The 24,168-nt window shown below is 51.4% G+C and overlaps 1 protein-coding gene across 3 annotated transcripts in view; it reads right to left on the bottom strand.

Moving 5' to 3' along the window:
• Positions 1-10,467: 10,467 nt before the first annotated feature.
• Positions 10,468-24,168, bottom strand: part of SMPD3 (sphingomyelin phosphodiesterase 3) — a 107,244-nt gene continuing 93,543 nt past the window's right edge. For all 3 annotated transcript variants that reach the window (XM_075576921.1, XM_075576922.1, XM_075576923.1), the window contains 6 exons: positions 16,629-16,704; positions 15,426-15,581; positions 14,236-14,325; positions 13,653-13,716; positions 12,716-12,878; positions 10,468-11,701 (listed from right to left, as the gene is read on the bottom strand). In XM_075576921.1, coding sequence (XP_075433036.1) covers positions 11,600-11,701; positions 12,716-12,878; positions 13,653-13,716; positions 14,236-14,325; positions 15,426-15,581; positions 16,629-16,704 — 651 coding nt within the window. In that variant the 3' untranslated portion in view covers positions 10,468-11,599. The remainder of the gene's footprint in view (positions 11,702-12,715; positions 12,879-13,652; positions 13,717-14,235; positions 14,326-15,425; positions 15,582-16,628; positions 16,705-24,168) is intronic.

Raw genomic sequence — 24,168 nt, 5'->3', positions numbered from 1 at the left:
AAAAGTCCCCAAATGTTCCAAGGTTGTGGAATAAGGATCCAGTCGTGGCTCAGCACGTGAAAAGAAATAAACAAAACAACATAGTGTAATACTGTTGAAGACAATAACCTTAATAGTTATCAAATATACAAAAAAAAAAATAACAAAAACAAACAGAGTGATCGAGCAAGCACTAAGGATTACTAAAATAACAGAATTATTTATTAAAAAGCAAAAATCTAAGGACAACAAAAATAAAAAAATTTTTAACATCCGCTTGTCCTGCTTCCGGGTTCTAGAAGAATCCTTACAAACTGCAGGTAGGTCATGCGCGTGTAGATGTGGTCTGGATGGCTACTCCTCCAATTCAAGTGTACTGTAGAAACGCCCTCTACTGCCCAGACCCGCTGGGTGTTCGGAAGGGACACCCGTCTGCTGGGAAGTCATTCCTTGTGCCTCCGAGCCTCTCCTGTCCGAGGTTCCGGTTCTGCTGCCAGCACAACCGCTCCGCCGTCCTCTCTCGCGAGATTACGCCGCCGGGGGGAGCAACTCCGAGTATACGTGATGCAGCTCACAGGATCCTCGATTGAAGGTGAAAGAAGCGCTGGAACGCCGAGACGCAGGGTGTGTGACGTCACCCTACGCGTTTCGCGGATTGATCCGCTTCTTCAGGGGTAAAGTGTGCGGAAATAGTCCCTCCGCCTTAGATTATATAGTCCCAAAATGTCCACAGTAATAAGGAATATATGAAATGAATCAGTGTAATCACAATAGGCCTGCTCTAAACTCTAAAAAAACAAAACATAATTATAATGGCTAAAGCTAAATGACGAGAAAATAAGCTATATCTTAGAAATAATACAACAAACAGCGCAAAACGCTCATAGTGCATTAAATAAAATATTATTAAGTTAACACAATACACGGTAGGTAATCTGCGTACATCAGAAAAGAATTATGCCAGCGTTTCAAGGGATATCGTTACCCAAGCACCAGACAGCGGGATCAGGTCTCTCCAGCACGGTGTCATCTGGTGAACCCACAGGTGGAGTGGGTCAAGGGTCGTCACGATAAAGCCCAAGGTAGGTATCCAAGGATGTATTAATGGACTAACTGTTGGTTAAAAGTCCCAAGGAGTGCAGATGTACTGCTGGTAAATCGCAAGAGAGTCCTCTCATCAGATGGTGCAAGGAATCAGGAACTCTGCGGATAGCTCTCCCGTTATTACACAGTCCGGCCGTCTGTGACGTCACCGCGCTGCGACTCAGGAACTCGTGGGCCGCGCGTCTCAGTTCTACCCGATCTCGGGTCCCAGCAGTGTTAGAGCGGAGCAGGATGTCTCTAGGTCACAGAGATCTTCAGTGGTATCTTTATCCAACGCGTTTCGAAGCCAGGAATGGTTTCTTCATCAGGGAAGAATGTCCCTGTGGCCTGCAGTACGTGGGTATGCCAACACATCCCATCAAAAGAAGGCTCTATGAGCACATTTATAACATTAGAAAAGGTTTATTCACTCATAATGTTTCTTTACATTTTAAAAATCATCACAACCAAAATGTATGGCTATAGAGGCGCCTTTTTATAATTGGCGAGATGGGGACAGGACAAAACAGTTGGCGAAAAGGGAACTATACTGGATCTACGAGCTTAAGACCCTGGCACCTCCGGGGTTAAACGTGGAGTTCAGTATAGTTCCCCTAATTGGGGACTAATCCAATTAGATATTTCTGGGTACCTTTTCGCTTCCTTGTTCCTTTTTTACTTTTTTCTTTTTCCTTCCATTGTGATGTTATGGTTTAATTACTAGATACTATTATTGTTCAATGACATACAGCATCCTAGATATAGATACAAGATCTATTATGATATGGTTATGAGATATAATATCTATCTAGTTTTATGCCATACAGCATCTTAGATTCCTAATCTATGGTTTAAATGTCTGAGACCATTATTGTTCTTTGATATACAGCATCCCAGATATAGATGCAAGATTTATTATAATATGGTTATGAGACATATTATCTATCTCGTTTTATGCCATACAGCATCTTAGATTTGTAATCCATCCAAGTTTGTTTACTATGAGAATGTTAAATTAGGCATGTGTGCAGCACATTAGAGATTTTCATAATTATATATGTATTCTTTTCAATGACATAAATGATATAGTGATCTCCCTTTTCTAATAATATGACCATTGATTTTATGATTGAGACTAAATGTTTGTAGCTTGTTTATTGATATGTATAGCATCATTTCTAAGATATAGCTTATTTTCTAGTCATTTAGCATTAGCCATTATAATTATGTTTTTTTTTTTTAGAGTTTAGAGCAGGCCTATTTTGATTACACCGATTAATTTCATATGTTCCTTATTATGAACAAAAATGTCACTCTAAGGCTGTCCGTAAATATAGTCCCTCTTGCAGCCGGCAGTCTGAGCGACTCCACACACCCCCTATAAACGTGAGCTCCTGGAAGGGAGCTCACAGACAGAAAAAGAAATGGCAGACAGGCGCACTAAGGGACATTGACTCTTTATTAATAATAATATATCCCGATATAGAGCAATACCAAATAAACATAAAAAATGAGGGTGTCAAATTAAGGGTTAAAAAGGAGTTAAAAATAAGGGGGTTAAAAACAGGGTTTAACCAACATAAGGCGGAGAGATAGAGCAGGACAAAGCCGCATCCACACTAATACAAGGAAGGGATCCGGAACCGATCAATGTACATACCAGCCAGGCAAGGAGATGCGAAGAGCCCTGCACAGCCTCCGCCTGCAAGCTCCACGGGAACAGTCTCACGTGACCTCTACGCGTTTCGCACGTAGTGCTTCGTCAGGAGACCCCGGCGGCGTAATCTCGCGAGGACAGCGGAGCGGTTGTGCTGGCAGCAGAACCGGAACCTCGTACAGGAGAGGTCAGGAGGCTCAAGGAATGACTTCCCAGCAGACGGAGGTCCCTTCCGAACACCCAGCGGGTCTGGGCAGGAGAGGGCGTTCCTACCGTACACTTGAAGCGGAGGAGTAGCCATCCAGACCACATCTACACGCGCATGACCTACCTGCAGTTTGTAAGTAGGATTCTTCTAGAACCCGGAAGCAGGACAAGCGGATGTCATAGTTTTTTTTTTTTATTGTCCTTAGATTTTTGCTTTTTAATAAATAATTCTGTTATTTTAGTAATCCTTAGTGCTTGCTCGATCACTCTGTTTTTGTTAGTTTTTTTTGTATATTTGATAACTATTAAGGTTATTTTCTTCAACAGTATTACACTATGTTGTTTGGTTTATTTCTTTTCATGTGCGGAGCCACGACCGGATCCTTATTCCACAACCTTGGAACTTTTGGGGACTTTTTTTCAGCGTATTATCACAAGCACACGGTTGTATTTTACTGTATATTCTTATTTGCATTTAGCATTTGATATTTATATTTATTGTTATTTATATTCACTCGTTGTAGCGATAGGGGCGCCCATTTTGTTTTTCTGTATGTCTTTTACGGCCGCCCCGTAGCACAGATCCACCCGGAACCTCCATTTTATTTGTACATTATTAAAAAGGTCTTAAACGCTGCAAAGGATTCTGGGATTTCTTAAGTCTGAGGTTTGGTCAGCGGAATCTGGGCGGCCGGAGTGTTTCATGTTTGTATTTGTGAGGTTTCTATTTTTCTGGGTTATATCCTCTCCTCTCACTTTCCTCTCTCTCCCCTCCCCTCTTTCTCTCCCCTCTCTTTTCTGTATCTCTGCTCTCTGGTCGGGACTCTCTCTTTTCCTTCCTTACGTCTCTCGCTACTGAGAGCTGTCTTCTTTCTGTCCTTACGTCTGCGCTCTCTGCTCAGGGCTGTCTCCTTTCTGTCCTTAAATCTGCGCTCTCTCTCTCTGCTCAGGGCTGTTGCCTTTCTGTCCTCACCGCTGTCTCCTCTCAGTCTTCACCTCTTCGCGCTCTCTCAGCTCAGGGCTGTCTCCTCTCTGCGCTCATGGCTTTTTCCTCTCTGTCCTCACCGCTCTCTCTGTCTGCTCAGGACGGTCTCCTCTCTGTCCTCTCCTCTCCGCGCTCTCTCTCTGCTCAGGGCTGTCTCGTCTCTATCCTCACCTCTCTCTCTCTGCTCAGGGCTGTCTCCTCTCTGTCCTCTCCGCTCTCTCTCTCTGCTCAGGGCTGTCTCCTCTCTGTCCTCTCCGCTCTCTCTCTCTGCTCAGGGCTGTCTCCTCTCTGTCCTCTCCGCTCTCTCTGCTCAGGGCTGTCTCCTCTCTGTCCTCACCTCTCTCTCTGCTCAGGGCTGTCTCCTCTCTGTCCTCACCTCTCTCTCTGCTCAGGGCTGTCTCCTCTCTGTCCTCATCTCTCCGCTCTCTCTCTGCTCAGGGCTGTCTCCTCTCTGTCCTCACCTCTCTCTCTGCTCAGGGCTGTCTCCTCTGTCATCATCTCTCTGCTCTCTCTCTCTCTGCTCAGGCCTGTCTCCTCTCTGTCCTCTCCGCTATCTCTCTCTGCTCAGGGCGGGCTCCTTTCTGTCCTCACCTCTCTCTCTCTGCTCAGGCCTGTCTCCACTCTGTCCTCTCCGCTCTCTCTCTCTGCTCAGGGCGGTCTCCTTTCTGTCCTCACCTCTCCGCTCTCTCTCTCTGCTCATGGCTGTCTCCTCTCTGTCCTCACCTCTCCGCTCTCTCTCTCTGCTCATGGCTGTCTCGTCTCTGTCCTCGCCGCTCTCTCTGTCTGCTCAGGGCGGTCTCCTCTCTGTCCTCTCCTCTCTCTCTCTGCTTAGGGCTGTCTCCTCTCTGTCCTCACCTCTCCGCTCTCTCTCTCTGCTCAGGGCTGTCTCCTCTCCACGCTCTCTCTGCTCAGGGCTGTCTCGTCTCTGTCCTCACCTCTCTCTCTCTGCTCATGGCTGTCTCCTCTCTGTCCTCACCTCTCTCTCTGTCTGCTCAGGGCTGTCTCCTCTCTGTCCTCACCTCTCCGCTCTCTCTGCTCTGAACTGTCTCTCTGTCCTCACCGCTTTCTCTCTCTCTCTGCTCAGGACTGTCTCCTCTCTGTCCTCTCCGCTCTCTCTCTCTCTCTCTGCTCAGGGTGGTCTCCTCTCTGTCCTCACCTCTCCGCTCTCTCTCTGCTCAGGACTATCTCCTCTCTGTCCTCACCTCTCTCTCTCTGCTCAGGGCTGTCTCCTCTCTGTCCTCACCTCTCTCTCTCTGCTCAGGGCTGTCTCCTCTCTGTCCTCACCTCTCTCTCTCTCTTTGCTCAGGGCTGTCTCCTCTCTGTCCTCACCTCTCTCTCTCTGCTCAGGGCTGTCTCCTCTCTGTCCTCACCTCTCTCTCTCTCTCTTTGCTCAGGACTGTCTCCTCTCTGTCCTCACCTCTCTGCTCTCTCTCTCTCTCTGCTCAGGACTGTCTCCTCTTTATGTGAATAATTCCTGTTACTGGAGCTGCATTATTAACCTCTCGTGTGCTGGATGGACCAGGGAAAGGGGAGCATGCAGTAATTGTGGGGGTTACAGGGACAGACATCTTAATTGTGATAGCCAGTAATTCACAAGTGACAATTTGATTTTGCCGCTCCCCTCCATGTTGCCGGCGCGTTTTGGAGCAGCGCAGCCTGCCGTCTTCTGATTGGGCGGAGAAAGCGTCTTCTCAAATAATTTGGTTCCTGCGTCGTTTTCTGTAATTACACTACAATTTCTAGAGAAAAAATAAATATTTGAAAATAGTATTTAACTAACCTACTGAACACTGCACTGTATAGAGATACTCAGTCTCATTATATAGTGCAGCTTGTTTATTACCAGTGCATAGATACTCAGCATCATTATACAGTGCAAGTGTTCATTATCGGGGATGGATGTGTGTAGAGATACTCTTTATCATTATACAGTGCGGTGTGTTCATTATCAGGTGGTGGAGGTGTATAGTGGTACTCAGTATCATGTTTTATTATTAATACAGGCATATGCCTTTAGTAGATACTCTGTACCACTGTACTTTGCACACAGTTTTTCTGCTTCAGATGAACACATCCGTCAGAAACGCGACGCCACACGTGGCTGTGTCTGGATTTTCACTTATTGCATTCTCTGAGACGGGGGATTCCCACGTGTCATTGGTATGGCGGTGTCTCAGGTTCCCGCGTGTCATCGGGATGGGGGGGGGCGGTCTCGGGTTCCCACGTGTCATCGGGGGGGGGTCTCGGGTTCCCACGTGTCATCGGGATGGGGGGGGCGTTCTCGGGTTCCCACGTGTTATCGGGGGGTGTCTCGGGTTCCCACGTGTCATCGGGGGGGGAGGAACGGTCTCGGGTTCCCACGTGTCATCGGGGGGGGGGGGTGTCTCTAGGGTTCCCACGTGTCATCGTATTGGGGGGTCTCAGGCTCATATGCGTCATCAGGATGGGGTGGGGTTTCTCCATGTATCATCGGGATGGGGGGTGGACTCAGGTTCCCACGTGTCATTGGGATGGGGGAGGGTCTCAGGTTCCCACATGTCGTCGTTATGGGGTTCCCACGTGTTATCGGGATGGGGGAGGGTCTCAGGTTCCCACATGTCGTCGTTATGGGGTTCCCACGTGTCATCGGGATGGGGGAGGGTCTCAGGTTCCCACATGTCATCGTTATGGGGTTCCCACGTGTCATCGGGATGGGGGGAGGGGGTGTCCCAGGTTCACAGGTGTCATCGGGATGGGGGGAGGGGGTGTCCCAGGTTCACAGGTGTCATCGGGATGGGGGGGGGGGGGTCTCAGGTTCCCACATGTCATCGGGATGGGGGGTCTTAGGTTCCCACGTGTCATCGGGATGGGGGGGTCTTAGGTTCCCACGTGTCATCGGGATGGGGGAGACTCAGGTTCCCACATGTCGTTATGGGGCTCCCACGTGTCATTGAGGTGGGGGGTAGGGGGGTGTCCCAGGTTCACAGGTGTCATCGGGATGGGGGGTTCTCAGGTTCACACATGTCCGTGTGGGATCTTAGGTTCCCACGTGTCATCGGGATGGAGGGGGTCTTAGGTTCCCACGTGTCATCGGGATGGGGGGGTCTTAGGTTCCCACGTGTCATCGGGATGGGGGAGACTCAGGTTCCCACATGTCGTCGTTATGGGGCTCCCACGTGTCATTGAGGTGGGGGGTAGGGGGGTGTCCCAGGTTCACAGGTGTCATCGGGATGGGGGGGTTCTCAGGTTCACACATATCTGTGTGGGATCTTGGGTTCCCGCGTGTCGTCGGGATGGGGGGGGGGGGGATGGGGTGAGTCTCAGGTTCCCACATGTCATCGGGATGGGGGGTTCTCGGGTTCCCACGTGTCAACGGTATGGGGTGGGGATCTCAGGTTCCCACATGTCATCAGTATGGGGGAAGACTCCGGTCCCCACATGTCGTCGGTTTGGGGGGCTCAGGTTTCATGTGGCATCGAGATGGGGGGGGAGGGGTCTTGGGTTTCCATGTGTCATCGGTATGTGGGGGGGGGGGGGGGAGTTCTCTCATTACACCACTCCCCTGAGCGTGCACTTATTCTTCTGCCAGTTTGTGTTATTTTTCTGGCTGTTTCCCATCCTAAGAAAATAATATTCATAACCCGGCTGTTACCGTTTCATTCACACGCTGTATCCGCCCCACCGATTGCAAGCTCCTCAGCGCTGGAATTCCCTGTCCACGTTTGTGTAGCGCGGCTGCGATTTTCAGCCTTGGGGATTGTGTGGCAATCTGGAACTTGTCGTGCGCGTACTGAGCACGTTTCTCCCTGACCTTTTCCGCAATAACGCGGTTTAGACGATCTCCGCCTTCAGGAAGTCTCCAGCGTATCAAACATCAAACTCGGAATGTTTTCAAACAGATGGGCTGTGTGGGCGCGGAGTGTTTGAATATTAAAATCCGTCCTCTCGCCTGTCTTGTTATTTATCGTTTCTGAGACCATATGGCGGTTTCCCAGGAGGAATTTATCTAACCAAATATCGTAATTACAGAAACTGCCCTTAAAGCTGCAAAAAACCCCAAATTTCCCTGCCAAACCTGCTCAAAATGACACTTTTCTTTGTGCTGCTGTTGGGTTTTATTTAACAGCCACCAAAACATCGAATTTTGGCCTTAAACTGAGAAAGTTATCTACAGTTTCCGAATGCCCATGGGGGCTGTGTTTACCTAGATGTGAAATCGTTAACATGTTGAAGAGAATAATTAATACTTTTACCAATTCTGCAGCTTTGTGGAGAAACCTCGATGCCCCAAAGTATTTTGAATCAATATAGGTCTTTGTATTAATATGTGGGCAGGTTCTATGGATCACAGGATGCATATTATAGGGAGCAGTGGAGGTGTTTGATTGATATATATGAGAGAGATAGCAATCATGTCCGTGTGTATAAATATAAAGCAGATTCCCGTGTCTCAGACAGGTCTGCAACCCTGCCCTTCCCCATTAGCTCTCAGCAGACACTGCTTCCCCTGCAGCTAGGGATTCTGGGTAATGACATGGAAATGAGCACACAGTGCAAATGTAAACAGAGATCTATCTAGCTATGTGTTCAATGTCCTATAGCAGGGGGGCGCAAACTTTTTTCCCTGCGCCCCCCTGCCGGCGGTCCCCTCACTCCCGCGCCCCCCCTAACCCCAACTTTTACCTGCGCTCCGGCGTCATGACGTCACGTTGCCATAGCAACGTGACGTCACATGACCTCGCGGCGTCATTTTGACGTCGCGTTGCCATGGCGACGCAGGAAGGAAGCCGCCGGAGCCTAGGTAAGTAAGGTTTACAGAGGCCCTGCAGCTCCCCCGGCACTTAATTTAAGTGCCTGCGGGAAGCGCGCAGGGCCTCTGTAAACCCCGCTCCCCCCGTCGGCAGTCTCGCGCCCCCCAGTTTGCGCACTGCTGTCCTATAGTATCTTATTTTTTGCCAAATACTGTAAGCCCGTGTTTTGGAAAAATTGCATTTTCATAAAGATCTTAGGACAATTACTTAAAAGTGGGTGTAATTTCCGTGTGTATATAAAATGATCATTTAAAACCGTGGGAATGAATTTGCTAGGTTCTGGATTACACCTAGTATATTTTGATTAGGATTTTATATATTTCTAAATGGTTCAAATTACTTTTGCCTAATTCAGCAGTGATTTATTAGTGTATATTGCGCATCTATCAAATGTTCCTCTTGATGCCGAACGCCATCTTGGGGAACGCGTTGGGTCGTCGGTGGTGAGCGGAACGCGTTGGGTCGTCGGCGGTGAGCAGAACGCGTTGGGTCGTCGGCGGTGAGCAGAACACGTTGGGTCGTCGGCGGTGAGCGGAATGCATTGGGGTGTCGATGGTGAGGGGAACGCATTGGATCGTCGGCGGTGAGTGGAATGCATTGGGTCGTCGGCAGTGAGCGGAGCGCTGGCAGATGTCACAGCAGAGTCCCCCGGGGGTGGAGATCTGAGCTCGCCTTACTGGGCTTGTTGTATATTATTGAGCAGGAGCAGTTTCTATTCCTCATGGTGTTTTTGGCAAATCGTCAGACTCCTGATGTTCCAGTGAGATGCGAGAATCCGATTCCTTGTGCGCTCAGGATGACGGAGGAAAGGTGACGACAAGAACTCCCACCCCCCAACCCCCCCCCCCACCCCCCCCCACCTTTTTTAAGCTGATTGAGGAGCATGAGATACTCGGCACTGCACTACAATTCCCTGCCAGAAACATATAACGTGGCAGGAAAGGGGTTAATGAACCCTACACTAAATCAGGACTGGCCAACCAGTCCTCATGGGGCCATCAACAGATCAGGTTTTCAGGCTATCCCTGCTTCAGCACAGGTGGTGCAGTCATTGATTGAGCCACCTGTGCTGAAGCAGGGACATCCTCCACACCTGAGCTGTTGGTGGTCCTGGAGGGCTGGGGTTGGCCAGTCCCCTGCACTAACGTTGATAACAATGAGAAATAACTCCCTGCAGATAATGTAACAAGTATGACATGGGGTATTTATCTCACCCCTTCCTGCTGCACCCCGGTGTGCGCGGGGACATTGGGACTCGCTCCCTATATTAGGCCGTATTTATTCGGCACCGTTCATTACCAACACACTTTACCGGTAGATTTCAAAGAAATACATGCAGCCTCCTCCAGGCAGCAGACAGCGGGACACTTGTATAATGACCTGGTTCCAGGACGGACAGCGTGCGGGATTTCGTTCCCAGGATGTAAGGGAGAACGGACTTCATCTTTAGTTCAACCCGCTTTGGAAAAATCAGAAGACCGTGCCACTATCATTTAAAAGTGGGCAGAAATTTTCCACGCCCTGCCACCTTTTTATGGAACCACGTAAAGTGCATTGGTGCTCTAGCCTAAAATGCATTTATATGATGGCAAATATTGACACTGATTCATATAACCGTGTAATGTGCCCTCCTCCCCATCCCACGTAAACACTGCCATCTGTCCCACTGCAATTACCCCTCCCCCCCTCACCGTGGCTTGTCACCGCGTCTCTCGCCCGCACCGACAGGTGAGCACAATGCTCTAACGGTCCCAGGTATTCGGGAGTTAATAAAAGCAGAGTGATATTTTATTGTGCACTTTCTATAATGATCGGGGGGAAAGAAATGAAGGAAAATACTGCAAAACCGTTATAAAAAAAAAAGAGAGATTAGCTCATCGAGAAAACATTGTTTTTTTTTCTTAACTAGTCTTCGCTTGTTTGTGTTTTTCTTCCTCTCGCGAGTCCGGTAAAACTGGCTTTTTCTTCACGCTGCGGCCTCATGCAATTATAACGCATGCTAGTGGGACCGGCCAACACTACAAGCGCCTACAAATGGGAAAGGGAAAGAGCGGGGGGACTCAACTTATGCCCTCAATACCCCCCCCCCCCCCCCCGACAGGTTAGGTTTTCAGGATATCCCTGCTTCAGCACAGGTGGCTTAATCAGTCCCTGCTTCAGCACAGGTGGCTCAATCAGAGGCTCAGTCGAAGACTGAGCCTCTGATTGAGCCACCTGTGCTGAAGCTGGGATATCCTGAAAACCTGACCTGTTGAGGGTAGGGTTGCCAGGTGTCCAGTATTGAACCGGACTGTCCTGTATTTGGATACTCTGTCCAGTATAAAATGAGAGGTGCTGTAATACTGGACATGTACGTGTCCGGTATTACCTCCCTGGACATAGTGACCTGACGCACCTTTCACCATTGAGTCCAGTATTTTTGGAGAAGCCGCCTGGCAAACCTAGTTGAGGGGTTGGGGGGTGCTTGGGGGCTGGAGTTGAGCCCCCCCCTGGGGTAATGGTTTCTTTTTTTCATTTTATTTTCTTAAAGTTATACAAAGATTATGCAAAAGAAAGAAAGAAACATTGAACAGCATCTCACGGTTACAAACTAAATTGTGCTATATAGTGGTATCAAAACATCTTGGTAAGAATGGCACTGGTTCACGTATAGTCCCATCTCGTTCTGTGTTCCACGTGAAGACATCGGCAGGTCCCCGTGGCAGCTGTGGTCTCCACTGGCCCCAATGAGCTCACTCCCCCTGTCTGCCCCGTCACAGAGTCCAAATGGTGGAGGGCCGCATGGCTCCATCAGGGCGCCGGAGAAATCTCCCTTGCTCCAGACATGATGGTGTGGGGGGGAGGTTGGGATTAACCGCCCCGGGCCTTGTATGCTATCGCCATTAACACAAGTCGTCCTCACGGCTCCTCTTCTCCCGTAGAGACAGTCAGCCGCATGGCGATCGGCACGTGGTCCGTTAGACCGGCTAGTTGTGTAATAAAACTGTATTCCTCCACCTCCTAGGGTACAAGAGAGAGAGACGTGGCCATGAGAATCAGAAGCAAAGAAACGCGTCAACATTCACTGCGGAGCCACGGAGATCCAGCTTCTCACATTTATATCAGGGCACCGTGGCGCGGTGACACGGGTGGCAGCGCTGAAACGGGCGACGCAGGGCTAGGGGCGTTTTTGTTGCGATACTTTGTGTTATTCTGAGAGTTTAGATACGGTTTGTACCCGAGACTGAGGGGGTCACCTTCTGCAGAAGACGTTTCCTGAGCTCCCCAGAGCTCGTGTACAAGGGATGTTTCTGTTAGGAGGTTTGCCAGGAGAGGTTCGTCAATCCTGGGAGACAAGTCACCCGGCGGAGACCTCTCCGTGAGCACGGGAAGTCTTCTATAAGGCTGCGGACATTGTGCCGAAGCCCGTGCGGAGGCCATACCAGACGGGCCGTGGGGGGCGTTCCCTCATTAGGCGAACCGCTCACTTGACGTGTGTGTCGCGTTGAGAAATCAGTTTAAGGCCTCGGATGCGTCCGCACGCTGAGCGCACAGGCTGCCTTAAGGCAGTGTTCGCTTCCATGCGGCGTGGGCGCGGAAGCGGGCGCGCTTTGCGTGAGACAGGCAGGTCTCAACGCGACAGACGGGTCACGTGAGCGGTTCGCCCGTGACGTCACTAGGAACGCCCCCAGGAAAGCCCCCACGGCGCGTCTCGTATGGCCAGGGAAAGCACCCGCTTTCCCTCAGCCTCCGCAGCCTAACTGATTTCTCACGCAACGCGCGCCCCCTCCGGCTTCCGCAACTGCCTTCAGGCTGTGTGTTCGCTCAGCGCGGTCTCCCACGCCATGTCCAAGGCCTAAGTGTGCGCGCACACGCGCGTGCAGGGGTTTCTAGACTGACAATGAATGACCTCTCGGACACAAAGCCCGAGGGAGACCCGGCACAGGTCAGAGTAACGTGTAGCTTTCCGCAGGGCTCTGACAGACTGCGCGAGACGTTCACGTAACCGCGACGCGGTGAACGCGCGGCACTCACCACTTTCCACTCCATGCCGAGACCCTCCTCTGTGTATAATATATAATCGATCCTGCGGCCGCTGCCCTTCAGCGGCAGCTTCCTGCCCTTCTGGTTGGGACAGTGGTTCTTGCTGGTGGGAAACACTAAATACTCCTTGCGCCCCTCCTCGTTCTCCAGGACCCTGCGGGGAAGAGAGGGGACACTTATTACCTGCACTCCCCCCCCATAGCAACATTCTCCTTGTGCAGAGCAGCGGGAATAAAGACTCCCCCCACCCCTACGAGATGCCCCCACAGAGGAGACCTCCCTCAGTGGGGAGGGGGGGCTGCTTTTTGGAGAGGATTAGAAGAATAACAGATCGCGGTGGGTCACAGAACCCCTGTGGTGCCTCTGTTCTGTGGGCAAGTCGTGACTACATTCAGTATTTCTTTATACTGCAGCGTGTTCATTCCAAACGATCACCCCACGGTTCATTTTCACCGTCACCGCGTGTGTAGGAGGCGAAGAAAAGGCTGCGTGTGCTGCTCACACCGCAATGTATATATGTAATTCTCCCCCAGCATTCAAACAGTTAAAAACTCCCCGAAAACACCTTTTCAAGGGAGTCTGACGTACCCCTAACATCCCTCCACCCCAACCATATGGGTGTCAGCTGTGCGGCTGGGTTAATCTCCATGCCATCTAACACCCCCTAACATCCGCACCCCCCAAACCTTAATGGGATCAGCTGTCGGGCTGGACGATACTCCTGACGTATACTCCGTCCCACTTTACCTTGTGTTTCAACACTTCCCTTGTATCCCTGTAGAGAGTAAGCTCTCAGGATCAGGGCCTCATAACCTTCTGTGTCTGCGAGTCCTTACGTCTATGTGACTGTATATATCTCTGCACCTGCGTTGTACCGCGCTGCGGAATGTGTTGGTGCTTTACAAATAAATCTGTATATATGTCTCACTTCTGCAGGTTATCCGGGGTGCAGATCTCCTCGTCGTACAGGCCGTCTGGGTCCAGTAGGGTCCCTGCAGAGACAGACACCCCCATTACACCCATCCCATGCCACGTTTTGCCCCTCTGCTGCTGCGAACGTGGCACTGTGTCACACTCCCTGAATTACTCTGGCTCTGGTTCTGATTGGCACCTGCAGACAAAGCCCAGAACTTGTGGACTTCACACGGCATCTCCCCATAACCACCGCTGCGGTAAAACTAATTCCCCCCCCCCCCCCCCCAGCCCGTTCTGAGGCTCGAAGAGTCAGAGAAACGGACATCAGACGCGGACTCCTTTTCCCATCTAACCCCCACCCTTACATTTGTATTTTTCTCTATTTAAATCCTCATGCGACTCACCCGACATTCCCCCACCTCTGCTGGAAGGCTGCTTCATGCATCTAACACCCCTTCAGTAACCAGGGATTTTCACAACCCCCCTGCAGTCCCGGTCACTGACCGTCCTAGTTCTGTTTTATCCGTCACGCCTCCTCTGCCAGTACTCAGTGCTGCCTGCAGGTGGCGCTGGCAGAACATGCACACATCGCTCACCTATTGCCCACGGCTTCTCCTCCCCGGGGCTGAGCCGACACGGGTCCTTGTAGTGTGTAAACAGGGAGTGTTGCTGCTCCAGCTTGTCCTCTGCACCAGAACAAACACATTATTATTATTATTATTATTATTATTATTGTTTCTTTGTAAAAGTGCCAACATAGTTCGTAGCGCAGTACAACGGAGTGTACAGCGTTATATAGATTACATAAACAGGTATATACAAACGTGCGCCACCCGATACAGAGAGGGAATGAGGCCCTGATCCTGAGAGCTCACACTCTAGTGACAATGTTGAAACAAGAAGGTAAGGGGGCTGCTCATTGTAGGATACGGTGCGGCTCAGGTGAGAGCAGGGCCCAGTGTGACAGCTGAAGCCATTCAGGTTTTGGGGGGGGGTGTAGGGGGTTGGATAGGGGGGAGATTGGTCCAGGCGCACAGCTGGTCCCCACGGGGCTGAGCAGCAGGAGCGGAGCGGCGAGTGAGGCACAGGGGGTGAGCCTGGCAGCAGCAGTTTGCGTGGGTTAGAGAGGGGACAGACGGACACGGAAAATGCTAGGAGAAGGTGGCAGTAGTCAAGGCGGGAGAGGATGGGTGAGTGAAGGAGCATTTTAGCTGCATCATGAGTGAGAAAAGGGCGTAAGTGGGCGATATTTTGTAGGTGGAGCCGGCAGGACTCTCTGAGGGACTGTATGTGACGAACGAAGGAAAAATCAGAGTGAAAGATCACCCCTAGACAGCGAGTTTCAGGTGCACTCCCTCCCCCCCCCCCCTCCCTCCCGTGGCCCTTTAATAAAATCCACTATATATGTTGGAAAGTTGTCTGTCTGTCTGTCTGTCTGGTCGCTGGGCATTGGGACACCGCTTAAGATATCGTAATCAAAGTTTACATGATGGTTCCTGAGATCAAGGCGCAGGTTTCAGTCGGTCTTTGGATCCAATTGGACGCCATTTTGAATAAAGATGGCGGGTGCAACCTTTCAAAACGGCACTTTTTTTTTACTCGAATGCGGCAGTTCTGCAAGTAACGGGGCTGAATTTAGAAAAGCCAGATTTTGCACAAAGGCAGCTTTATGTGAGAGAGCGCAGTATGACAGTGACTGCGTGTTCGCTGCTTGGCGTGGCACAGACATGTAACCCAGGGAAGGGGTGAATCGCCCCTCCCCCCCCATATCCGGGGCTCCGCATACCTGACGAGCAGTTGTCGAAGTTGAGGTCCCCGCAGACGACATCGAAGGCCACCAGCTCCTCCGGGTTGGCCGCGCTGGAGGAGGAGGTAGATTTGCGGAAGTCGGACGCCCAGTTCTGCAGCAGGTCCAACTGCTCACTCCGGATCGTCGCGTCCCCTGGGAGGGACAGGGGAGAGGTCACCTCAGGGACACGTAACCCCCTTAGTGACAGAGGGACCTGTAACACGTGGGGGAGGTGAGGGGAGGCGGAAGTGAGTGGGGGGTGCCCTGTACCTCTGGCAGTGAGTGAGTGGGGGGTGCCATGTACCTCTGGCAGTGAGTGAGTGGGGAGTGTACTGTACATCTGGCAGTGAGTGGGGACTGCACTGTACATCTTGCAGTGAGTGAGTGCGGAGTGCACTGTATGTCTGGCAGTGAGTGAGTGGGGAGTGCACTGTATGTCTGGCAGTGAGTGAGTGGGGAGTGCACTGTATGTCTGGCAGTGAGTGGGGAGTGCACTGTACATCTGGCAGTGAGGGGACGGCACTGTACATCTTGCAGTGAGTGAGTGCGGAGTGCACTGTATGTCTGGCAGTGAGTGGGGAGTGCACTGTACATCTGGAGTGAGTGTGGAGAGCACTGTACATCTGGCAGTGAGTGAGTGTGGACTGCACTGTACGTCTGGCAGTGAGTGAGTGTGGACTGCACTGTACATCTGGCAGTGAGTGTGGAGAGCACTGTACATCTGGCAGTGAGTGAGTGTGGACTGCTCTGTACATCTAGCAGTGAGTGTGGACAGCACTGTACATCTGGCAGTGAGTGAGTGGAGAGTGCACTGTACGTCTGGCAGTGAGTGAGTGGAGAGTGCACTGTACGTCTGGCAGTGAGTGAGTGTGGACTGCACTGTACATCTGGCAGTGATTGGAGAGTGCACTGTACATCTTTCAGTGAGTGGAGAGTGCACTGTACATCTGGCAGTGAGTGGGGAGTGCAATGTATGTCTGGCAGTGAGTGGGGAGTGCACTGTATGTCTGGCAGTGAGTGAGTGGAGAGTGCACTGTACGTCTGGCAGTGAGTGAGTGTGGAGTGCACTGTATGTCTGGCAGTGAGTGAGTGGGAGGGGTATGCAGACACGCACAGAGGGACTGCAGTTTTGAAAGGATCGGTGCCTTTTTATTACACACTATGCATGATGTTCCGGCACTGAACGGGTTAACCACATACCTTCCAGAGCATGCAGGTGAGTGCACGAGACGTATCCCACAATTCTTTGGTCCTGAGGGGAGTTTCCCACCTGTACCTGAGGAGAACGCAGAAACCAAGCAGTGAGCAGGCGGCGGAGATTAACCCTTCAACGCGCTGCACGCGTGTGTGGGAACCGAGGGGTTAACACATGTCCTCATTCTGACACGCCTCCGTCTGTGCTCGGTCACGTGTTCTGTCACGTGTTCCACAAGTGGCTTCAATCAGGGGCCGGGGTGTGATGGTGCTATGGGGCCCAGAGTACCACTACTTATTATTTACACACCCAGAATACCACTGCTTATTATTTACACACCCAGAGTACCACTGCTTATTATTTACACACCCAGAGTACCACTGCTTATTATTTACACACCCAGAGTACCACTGCTTATTATTTACACACCCAGAGTACCACTACTTATTATTTACACACCCAGAGTACCACTACTTATTATTTACACACCCAGAGTACCACTACTTATTATTTACACACCCAGAGTACCACTACTTAGTATTTACACACCCAGAGTACCACTACTTATTATTTACACACCCAGATGACCACTGCTTATTATTTACACACCCAGAATACCACTGCTTATTATTTACACACCCAGAGTACCACTGCTTATTATTTACACACCCAGAGTACCACTGCTTATTATTTACACACCCAGAGTACCACTGCTTATTATTTACACACCCAGAGTACCACTGCTTATTATTTACACACCCAGAGTACCACTGCTTATTATTTACACACCCAGAGTACCACTGCTTATTATTTACACACCCAGAGTACCACTGCTTATTATTTACACACCCAGAGTACCACTGCTTATTATTTACACACCCAGAGTACCACTGCTTATTATTTACACACCCAGAGTACCACTACTTATTATTTACACACCCAGAGTACCACTACTTATTATTTACACACCCAGAGTACCACTACTTATTATTTACACACCCAGAGTACCACTACTTAGTATTTACACACCCAGAGTACCACTACTTATTATTTACACACCCAGAGTACCACTACTTTGGAAGGTTTCCCAGTGCGACGACTTTCAATCGACTTGTTTCCATATCTTTCGCTATTTGAAAGACGGCAGAAAAAGAGCGTTTTCCTAGCATGTTATATCCTCTGCTTGGTGTGTGTCGCGATATCAGTCTACCGTCCTGACAGGTTTCATTATGTCTGGACCTCTAACGAGGGAGTAATTACCCGGCCTGTATATTTCTGCCAGGCTGGGCAGCACCAGAACATGTAAGTAACCTGTGAGTAACCTGCTGCAGGATTTTCCCCTGTGAGTAACCTGCTGCAGGATTTCCCCCTGTGAGTAACCTGCTGCGGGAGTCTCCCCTGTGAGTAACCTGCTGCGGGATTTCCCCTGTGAGTAACCTGTGAGTAACGTGCTGCAGAATTTTCCCCTGTGAGTAACCTGCTGCGGGAGTCTCCCCTGTGAGTAACCTGCTGCGGGATTTTCCCCTGTGAGTAACCTGCTGCAGGATTTTCCCCTGTGAGTAACGTGCTGCAGGATTTTCCCCTGTGAGTAACCTGCTGCGGGATTTTCCCCTGTGAGTAACCTGCTGCAGGATTTCCCCCTGTGAGTAACCTGCTGCAGGATTTTCCCCTGTGAGTAACCGGCTGCGGGATTTTCCCCTGTGAGTAACCTGCTGCGGGATTTACCCCTGTGAGTAACCTGTGAGTAACCTGCTGCAGGATTTTCCCTGTGAGTAACCTGCTGCGGAATTTTCCCTGTGAGTAACCTGCTGCAGGATTTTCCCCTGTGAGTAACCTGTGAGTAACCTGCTGCAGGATTTTCGTCTGTGAGTAACCTGCTGCAGGATTTTCGTCTGTGAGTAACCTGTGAGTAACCTACTGCAGGATTTTCGCCTGTGAGTAACCTGTGAGTAACCTGCTGCAGGATTTTCCCCTGTGAGTAACCTGTGAGTAACCTGCTGCAGGATTTTCGTCTGTGAGTAACCTGCTGCAGGATTTTCCCCTGTGAGTAACCTGTGAGTAACCTACTGCAGGATTTTCGCCTGTGAGTAACCTGTGAGTAACCTGCTGCAGGATTTTCCCCTGTGAGTAACCTGCTGCGGGATTTTCCCCTGTGAGTAACCTACTGCAGGATTTTCCCCTGTGCGTAACCTGTGAGTAACCGGCTGCAGGATTTCCCCCCTGTGAGTAACCTGCTGCAGGATTTTCCCCTGTGAGTAACCTGCCGCGGGATTTCCCCTGTGAGTATCCTGCTGCGGGATTTTCCCCTGTGAGTAACCTGCTGCGGGATTTTCCCCTGTGAGTAACCTGTGAGTAACCTGCTGCTGGATTTTCCCGTGAGTAACCTGCTGCGGGATTTTCCCCTGTGAGTAACCTGCTGCAGGATTTTCCCCTGTGAGTAACCTGTGAGTAACCTGCTGCAGGATTTTCCCCTGTGAGTAACCTGCTGCGGGATTTTCCCCTGTGAGTAACCTGTGAGTAACGTGCTGCAGGATTTTCCCCTGTGAGTAACCTGCTGCAGGATTTTCCCCTGTGAGTAACCTGCTGCGGGATTTTCCCCCTGTGAGTAACCTGCTGTGGGATTTTCCCCTGTGAGTAACCTGCTGCAGGATTTTCCCCTGTGAGTAACCTGTGAGTAGCCTGCTGCAGGATTTTCCCTGTGAGTAACCTGCTGCGGAATTTTCCCTGTGAGTAACCTGCTGCAGGATTTTCCCCTGTGAGTAACCTGTGAGTAACCTGCTGCAGGATTTTCGCCTGTGAGTAACCTGTGAGTAACCTGCTGCAGGATTTTCCCCTGTGAGTAACCTGTGAGTAACCTGCTGCAGGATTTTCACCTGTGAGTAACCTGCTGCAGGATTTTCCCCTGTGAGTAACCTGTGAGTAACCTGCTGCGGGATTTTCCCCTGTGAGTAACCTACTGCAGGATTTTCCCCTGTGCGTAACCTGTGAGTAACCTGCTGCAGGATTTCCCCCCTGTGAGTAACCTGCTGCAGGATTTTCCCCTGTGAGTAACCTGCTGCGGGATTTCCCAGTGAGTATCCTGCTGCGGGATTTTCCCCTGTGAGTAACCTGCTGCGGGATTTTCCCCTGTGAGTAACCTGTGAGTAACCTGCTGCGGGATTTCCCCTGTGAGTATCCTGCTGCGGGATTTTCCCCTGTGAGTAACCTACTGCGGGATTTTCCCCTGTGAGTAACCTGTGAGTAACCTGCTGCTGGATTTTCCCCTGTGAGTAACCTGCTGCGGGATTTTCCCCTGTGAGTAACCTGCTGCAGGATTTTCCCCTGTGAGTAACCTGTGAGTAACCTGCTGCAGGATTTTCCCGTGAGTAACCTGCTGCGGGATTTTCCCCTGTGAGTAACCTGTGAGTAACGTGCTGCAGGATTTTCCCCTGTGAGTAACCTGCTGCAGGATTTTCCCCTGTGAGTAACCTGCTGCGGGATTTTCCCCCTGTGAGTAACCTGCTGTGGGATTTTCCCCTGTGAGTAACCTGCTGCAGGATTTTCCCCTGTGAGTAACCTGTGAGTAACCTGCTGCAGGATTTCCCCCTGTGATTATCCTGCTGCGGGAGTCTCCCCTGTGAGTAACCTGCTGCTGGATTTTCCCCTGTGAGTAACCTGCTGCTGGATTTTCCCCTGTGAGTAACCTGCTGCTGGATTTTCCCCTGTGAGTAACCTGCTGCAGGATTTTCCCCTGTGAGTAACCTGTGAGTAACCTGCTGCAGGATTTCCCCCTGTGATTATCCTGCTGCGGGAGTCTCCCCTGTGAGTAACCTGCTGCTGGATTTTCCCCTGTGAGTAACCTGCTGCTGGATTTTCCCCTGTGAGTAACCTGCTGCAGGATTTTCCCCTGTGAGTATCCTGCTGCGGGAGTCTCCCCTGTGAGTAACCTGCTGCGGGAGTCTCCCCTGTGAGTAACCTGTTGCTGGATTTTCCCCTGTGAGTAACCTGCTGCTGGATTTTCCCCTGTGAGTAACCTGCTGCAGGATTTTCCCCTGTGAGTAACCTGCTGCAGGATTTCCCTTGTTGTCATGGAACAGAAATACCCATTTCTGCCTCCTCTGTTTCACCTCCTCCCCCCCTCCTTTCCTTGGCAGTTCCCCCTGCTAGCTGTATTTGGATGTTACTTTCCTTGCAGTTCACTCCCAGTGCAGATGGAATGGATACATTATGTAGCCTTTTTTCCTTCCAGTCTGTCACACCCCTGGTTGCCCTGGCAACATCTCCAGTCCTCCAAGTTAATGGGCTTCCCCATTCCCCCCTGTCCCTGCTGACAGTTAGTATAGCCTGATCCCTATCCCTGTGTCACAAGCAGTAATCACTGTCTTTTACTTCCTGACATTGGCAGAGTGAGTACATTCATGTTACACCCCTATGACAAGGCCAATTCTTTTCACCTGCCCTTACTACAAAGCACCCACGGAGATACACCTTTCCAACACAAACATCTTATCCACAAGTGCCTGTTTTTTATTGCTGCTTTCCTAAATAAAGTGAAGAAAATATATAGGACTTGTTGTGCTTTGTACAGAGGGCTGAGTTGAAGCTAGCTGGGTTCATTCATACCCCAGACATGACCCTGGATCCAGAATAGTGAAAAGAAGACCGTGTGTCTTGGGGATACACAGGAACGGCTACTCACAACCCTTATGCAATAAAGGAATAGTCTCTGCACCCCAGACAGAGCAGCAGGCTTTATACCAAAGAGCACAGACTTTCTACAGCAAAAGCCTTACAAACAGCAAGCAGTTTACACTGCACACAGCCTGCAGCAGTACAAGCAAGCAGCTACACTATACCCAGAACCTTGATTGCCTTTTTCTGTTTGAGTTCACCCTCTGCACAGCCTGACAGTGAGGAATTACCATCTCACCTTACCCTGCGCACGTTCAGAGGCATACGTCACTTACTTTGCCAGGGCTAATACCGTCGAAAGCCTGTAAGAAAGGGACTTACAGCACAATATTGACTTGACACGTGACGGCCGCGTGCGAACCGCCATCACAGACGCCCAAAGCGAGAGAAAAGAGCTCCTCCTAGAGACCGCATCGCAGCGCTCCAGCACATCCAGACACTCGTCAAGGTCAGCAAGATCAGCGCAATCTCACGTACTGTCGCAATCTCAGTGTGACTGTCCCCCATGTCAGACACACGTACCCCAGCTCTGCACGGTGTGACTGTCCCCCATGTCAGACACACGTACCCCAGCTCTGCACAGTGTGACTGTCCCCCATATCTGACACACGTACCCCAGCTCTGCACAGTGTGACTGTCCCCCATGTCAGACACACGTACCCCAGCTCTGCACAGTGTGACTGTCCCCCATATCTGACACACGTACCCCAGCTCCGCACGGTGTGACTGTCCCCATGTCAGACACACGTACCCCAGCTCCGCACAGTGTGACTGTCCCCCATGTCTGACACACGTAACCCAGCTCTGCACAGTGTGACTGTCCCCCATGTCAGACACACGTACCCCAGCTCCACACAGTGTGACTGTCCCCCATGTCTGACACATGTACCCCAGCTCCGCACAGTGTGACTGTCCCCCATGTCTGACACACGTACCCCAGCTCCACACAGTGTGACTGTCCCCCATGTCTGACACATGTACCCCAGCTCCGCACAGTGTGACTGTCCCCCATGTCTGACACACGTAACCCAGCTCTGCACAGTGTGACTGTCCCCCATGTCAGACACACGTACCCCAGCTCCACACAGTGTGACTGTCCCCCATGTCTGACACATGTACCCCAGCTCCGCACAGTGTGACTGTCCCCCATGTCTGACACATGTACCCCAGCTCTGCACAGTGTGACTGTCCCCCATGTCTGACACACGTAACCCAGCTCTGCACAGTGTGACTGTCCCCCATGTCAGACACACGTACCCCAGCTCCACACAGAGTGTGACTGTCCCCCATGTCTGACACATGTACCCCAGCTCCGCACAGTGTGACTGTCCCCCATGTCTGACACACGTACCCCAGCTCCACACGGTGTGACTGTCCCCCATGTCTGACACACGTACCCCAGCTCCGCACAGTGTGACTGTCCCCCATGTCTGACACACGTACGCCAGCTCTGCACAGTGTGACTGTCCCCCATGTCTGACACACGTACCCCGGCTCCGCACGGTGTGACAATCATGTCTGACACACGTACCCCAGCTCCGCACACTGTGACTGTCCCCCATGTCTGACACACGTACCCCAGCTCCGCACGGTGTTACTGTCCCTCATGTCTGACACACGTACCCCAGCTCCGCACAGTGTGACTGTCCCCCATGTCTAACACACGTACCCCAGCTCCGCACGGTGTGACTGTCCCTCATGTCTGACACACGTACCCCAGCTCCGCACAGTGTGACTGTCCCCCATGTCTGACACACGTACCCCAGCTCTGCACGGTGTGACTGTCCCCCATGTCTGAAAGAGGTCCCCCAGCTCTGCACGGTGTGACTGTCCTCATGTCTGACACATGTACCCCAGCTCTGCACGGTGTGACTGTCCCCCATGTCTGACACACGTACCCCAGCTCTGCACGGTGTGACTGTCCCCCATGTCTGACAGAGGTACCCCAGCTCCGCACGGTGTGACTGTCCTCATGTCTGACACATGTACCCCAGCTCTGCACGGTGTGACTGTCACCCATGTCTGACACACGTACCCCAGCTCTGCACAGTGTGACTGTCCCCATGTCAGACACAGGTACCCCAGCTCCGCACAGTGTGACTGTCCCCCATGTCTGACACACGTACCACAGCTCCGCATGGTGTGACTGTCCCCCATGTCTGACACATGTACCCCAGCTCTGCACAGTGTGACTGTCCCCCATGTCAGACACAGGTACCCCAGCTCCGCACAGTGTGACTGTCCCCCATGTCAGACACACGTACCCCAGCTCCGCACAGTGTGACTGTCCCCCATGTCTGACACACGTACCCCAGCTCCGCACAGTGTGACTGTCCCCCATGTCTGACACACGTACCCCAGCGCCGCACAGTGTGACTGTCCCCCATGTCTGACACACGTACCCCAGCTCCGCACAGTGTGACTGTCCCCCATGTCTGACACACGTACCCCAGCTCCGCACAGTGTGACTGTCCCCCATGTCTGACACACGTACCCCAGCTCCGCACAGTGTGACTGTCCCCCATGTCTGACACGTACCCCAGCTCCGCACAGTGTGACTGTCCCCCATGTCTGACACACGTACCCCAGCTCCGCACAGTGTGACTGTCCCCCATGTCTGACACGTACCCCAGCTCCGCACACTGTGACTGTCCCCCATGTCTGACACACGTACCCCAGCTCTGCACAGTGTGACTGTCCCCCATGTCTGACACACGTACCCCAGCTCCGCACAGTGTGACTGTCCCCCATGTCAGACACACGTACCCCAGCTCCGCACAGTGTGACTGTCCCCCATGTCAGACACACGTACCCCAGCTCCGCACACTGTGACTGTCACCTCTTCCTCCTGCCTGATCCTTTACTTAAATTCCT

The sequence above is a fragment of the Ascaphus truei genome, chromosome 19 (assembly GCF_040206685.1).
Source record: "Ascaphus truei isolate aAscTru1 chromosome 19, aAscTru1.hap1, whole genome shotgun sequence".
NCBI lineage: Eukaryota > Metazoa > Chordata > Amphibia > Anura > Ascaphidae > Ascaphus > Ascaphus truei.
The sequence above is the reverse complement of the archived record's forward strand: the minus strand, read 5'-3'. Positions and strand labels throughout refer to the sequence as shown.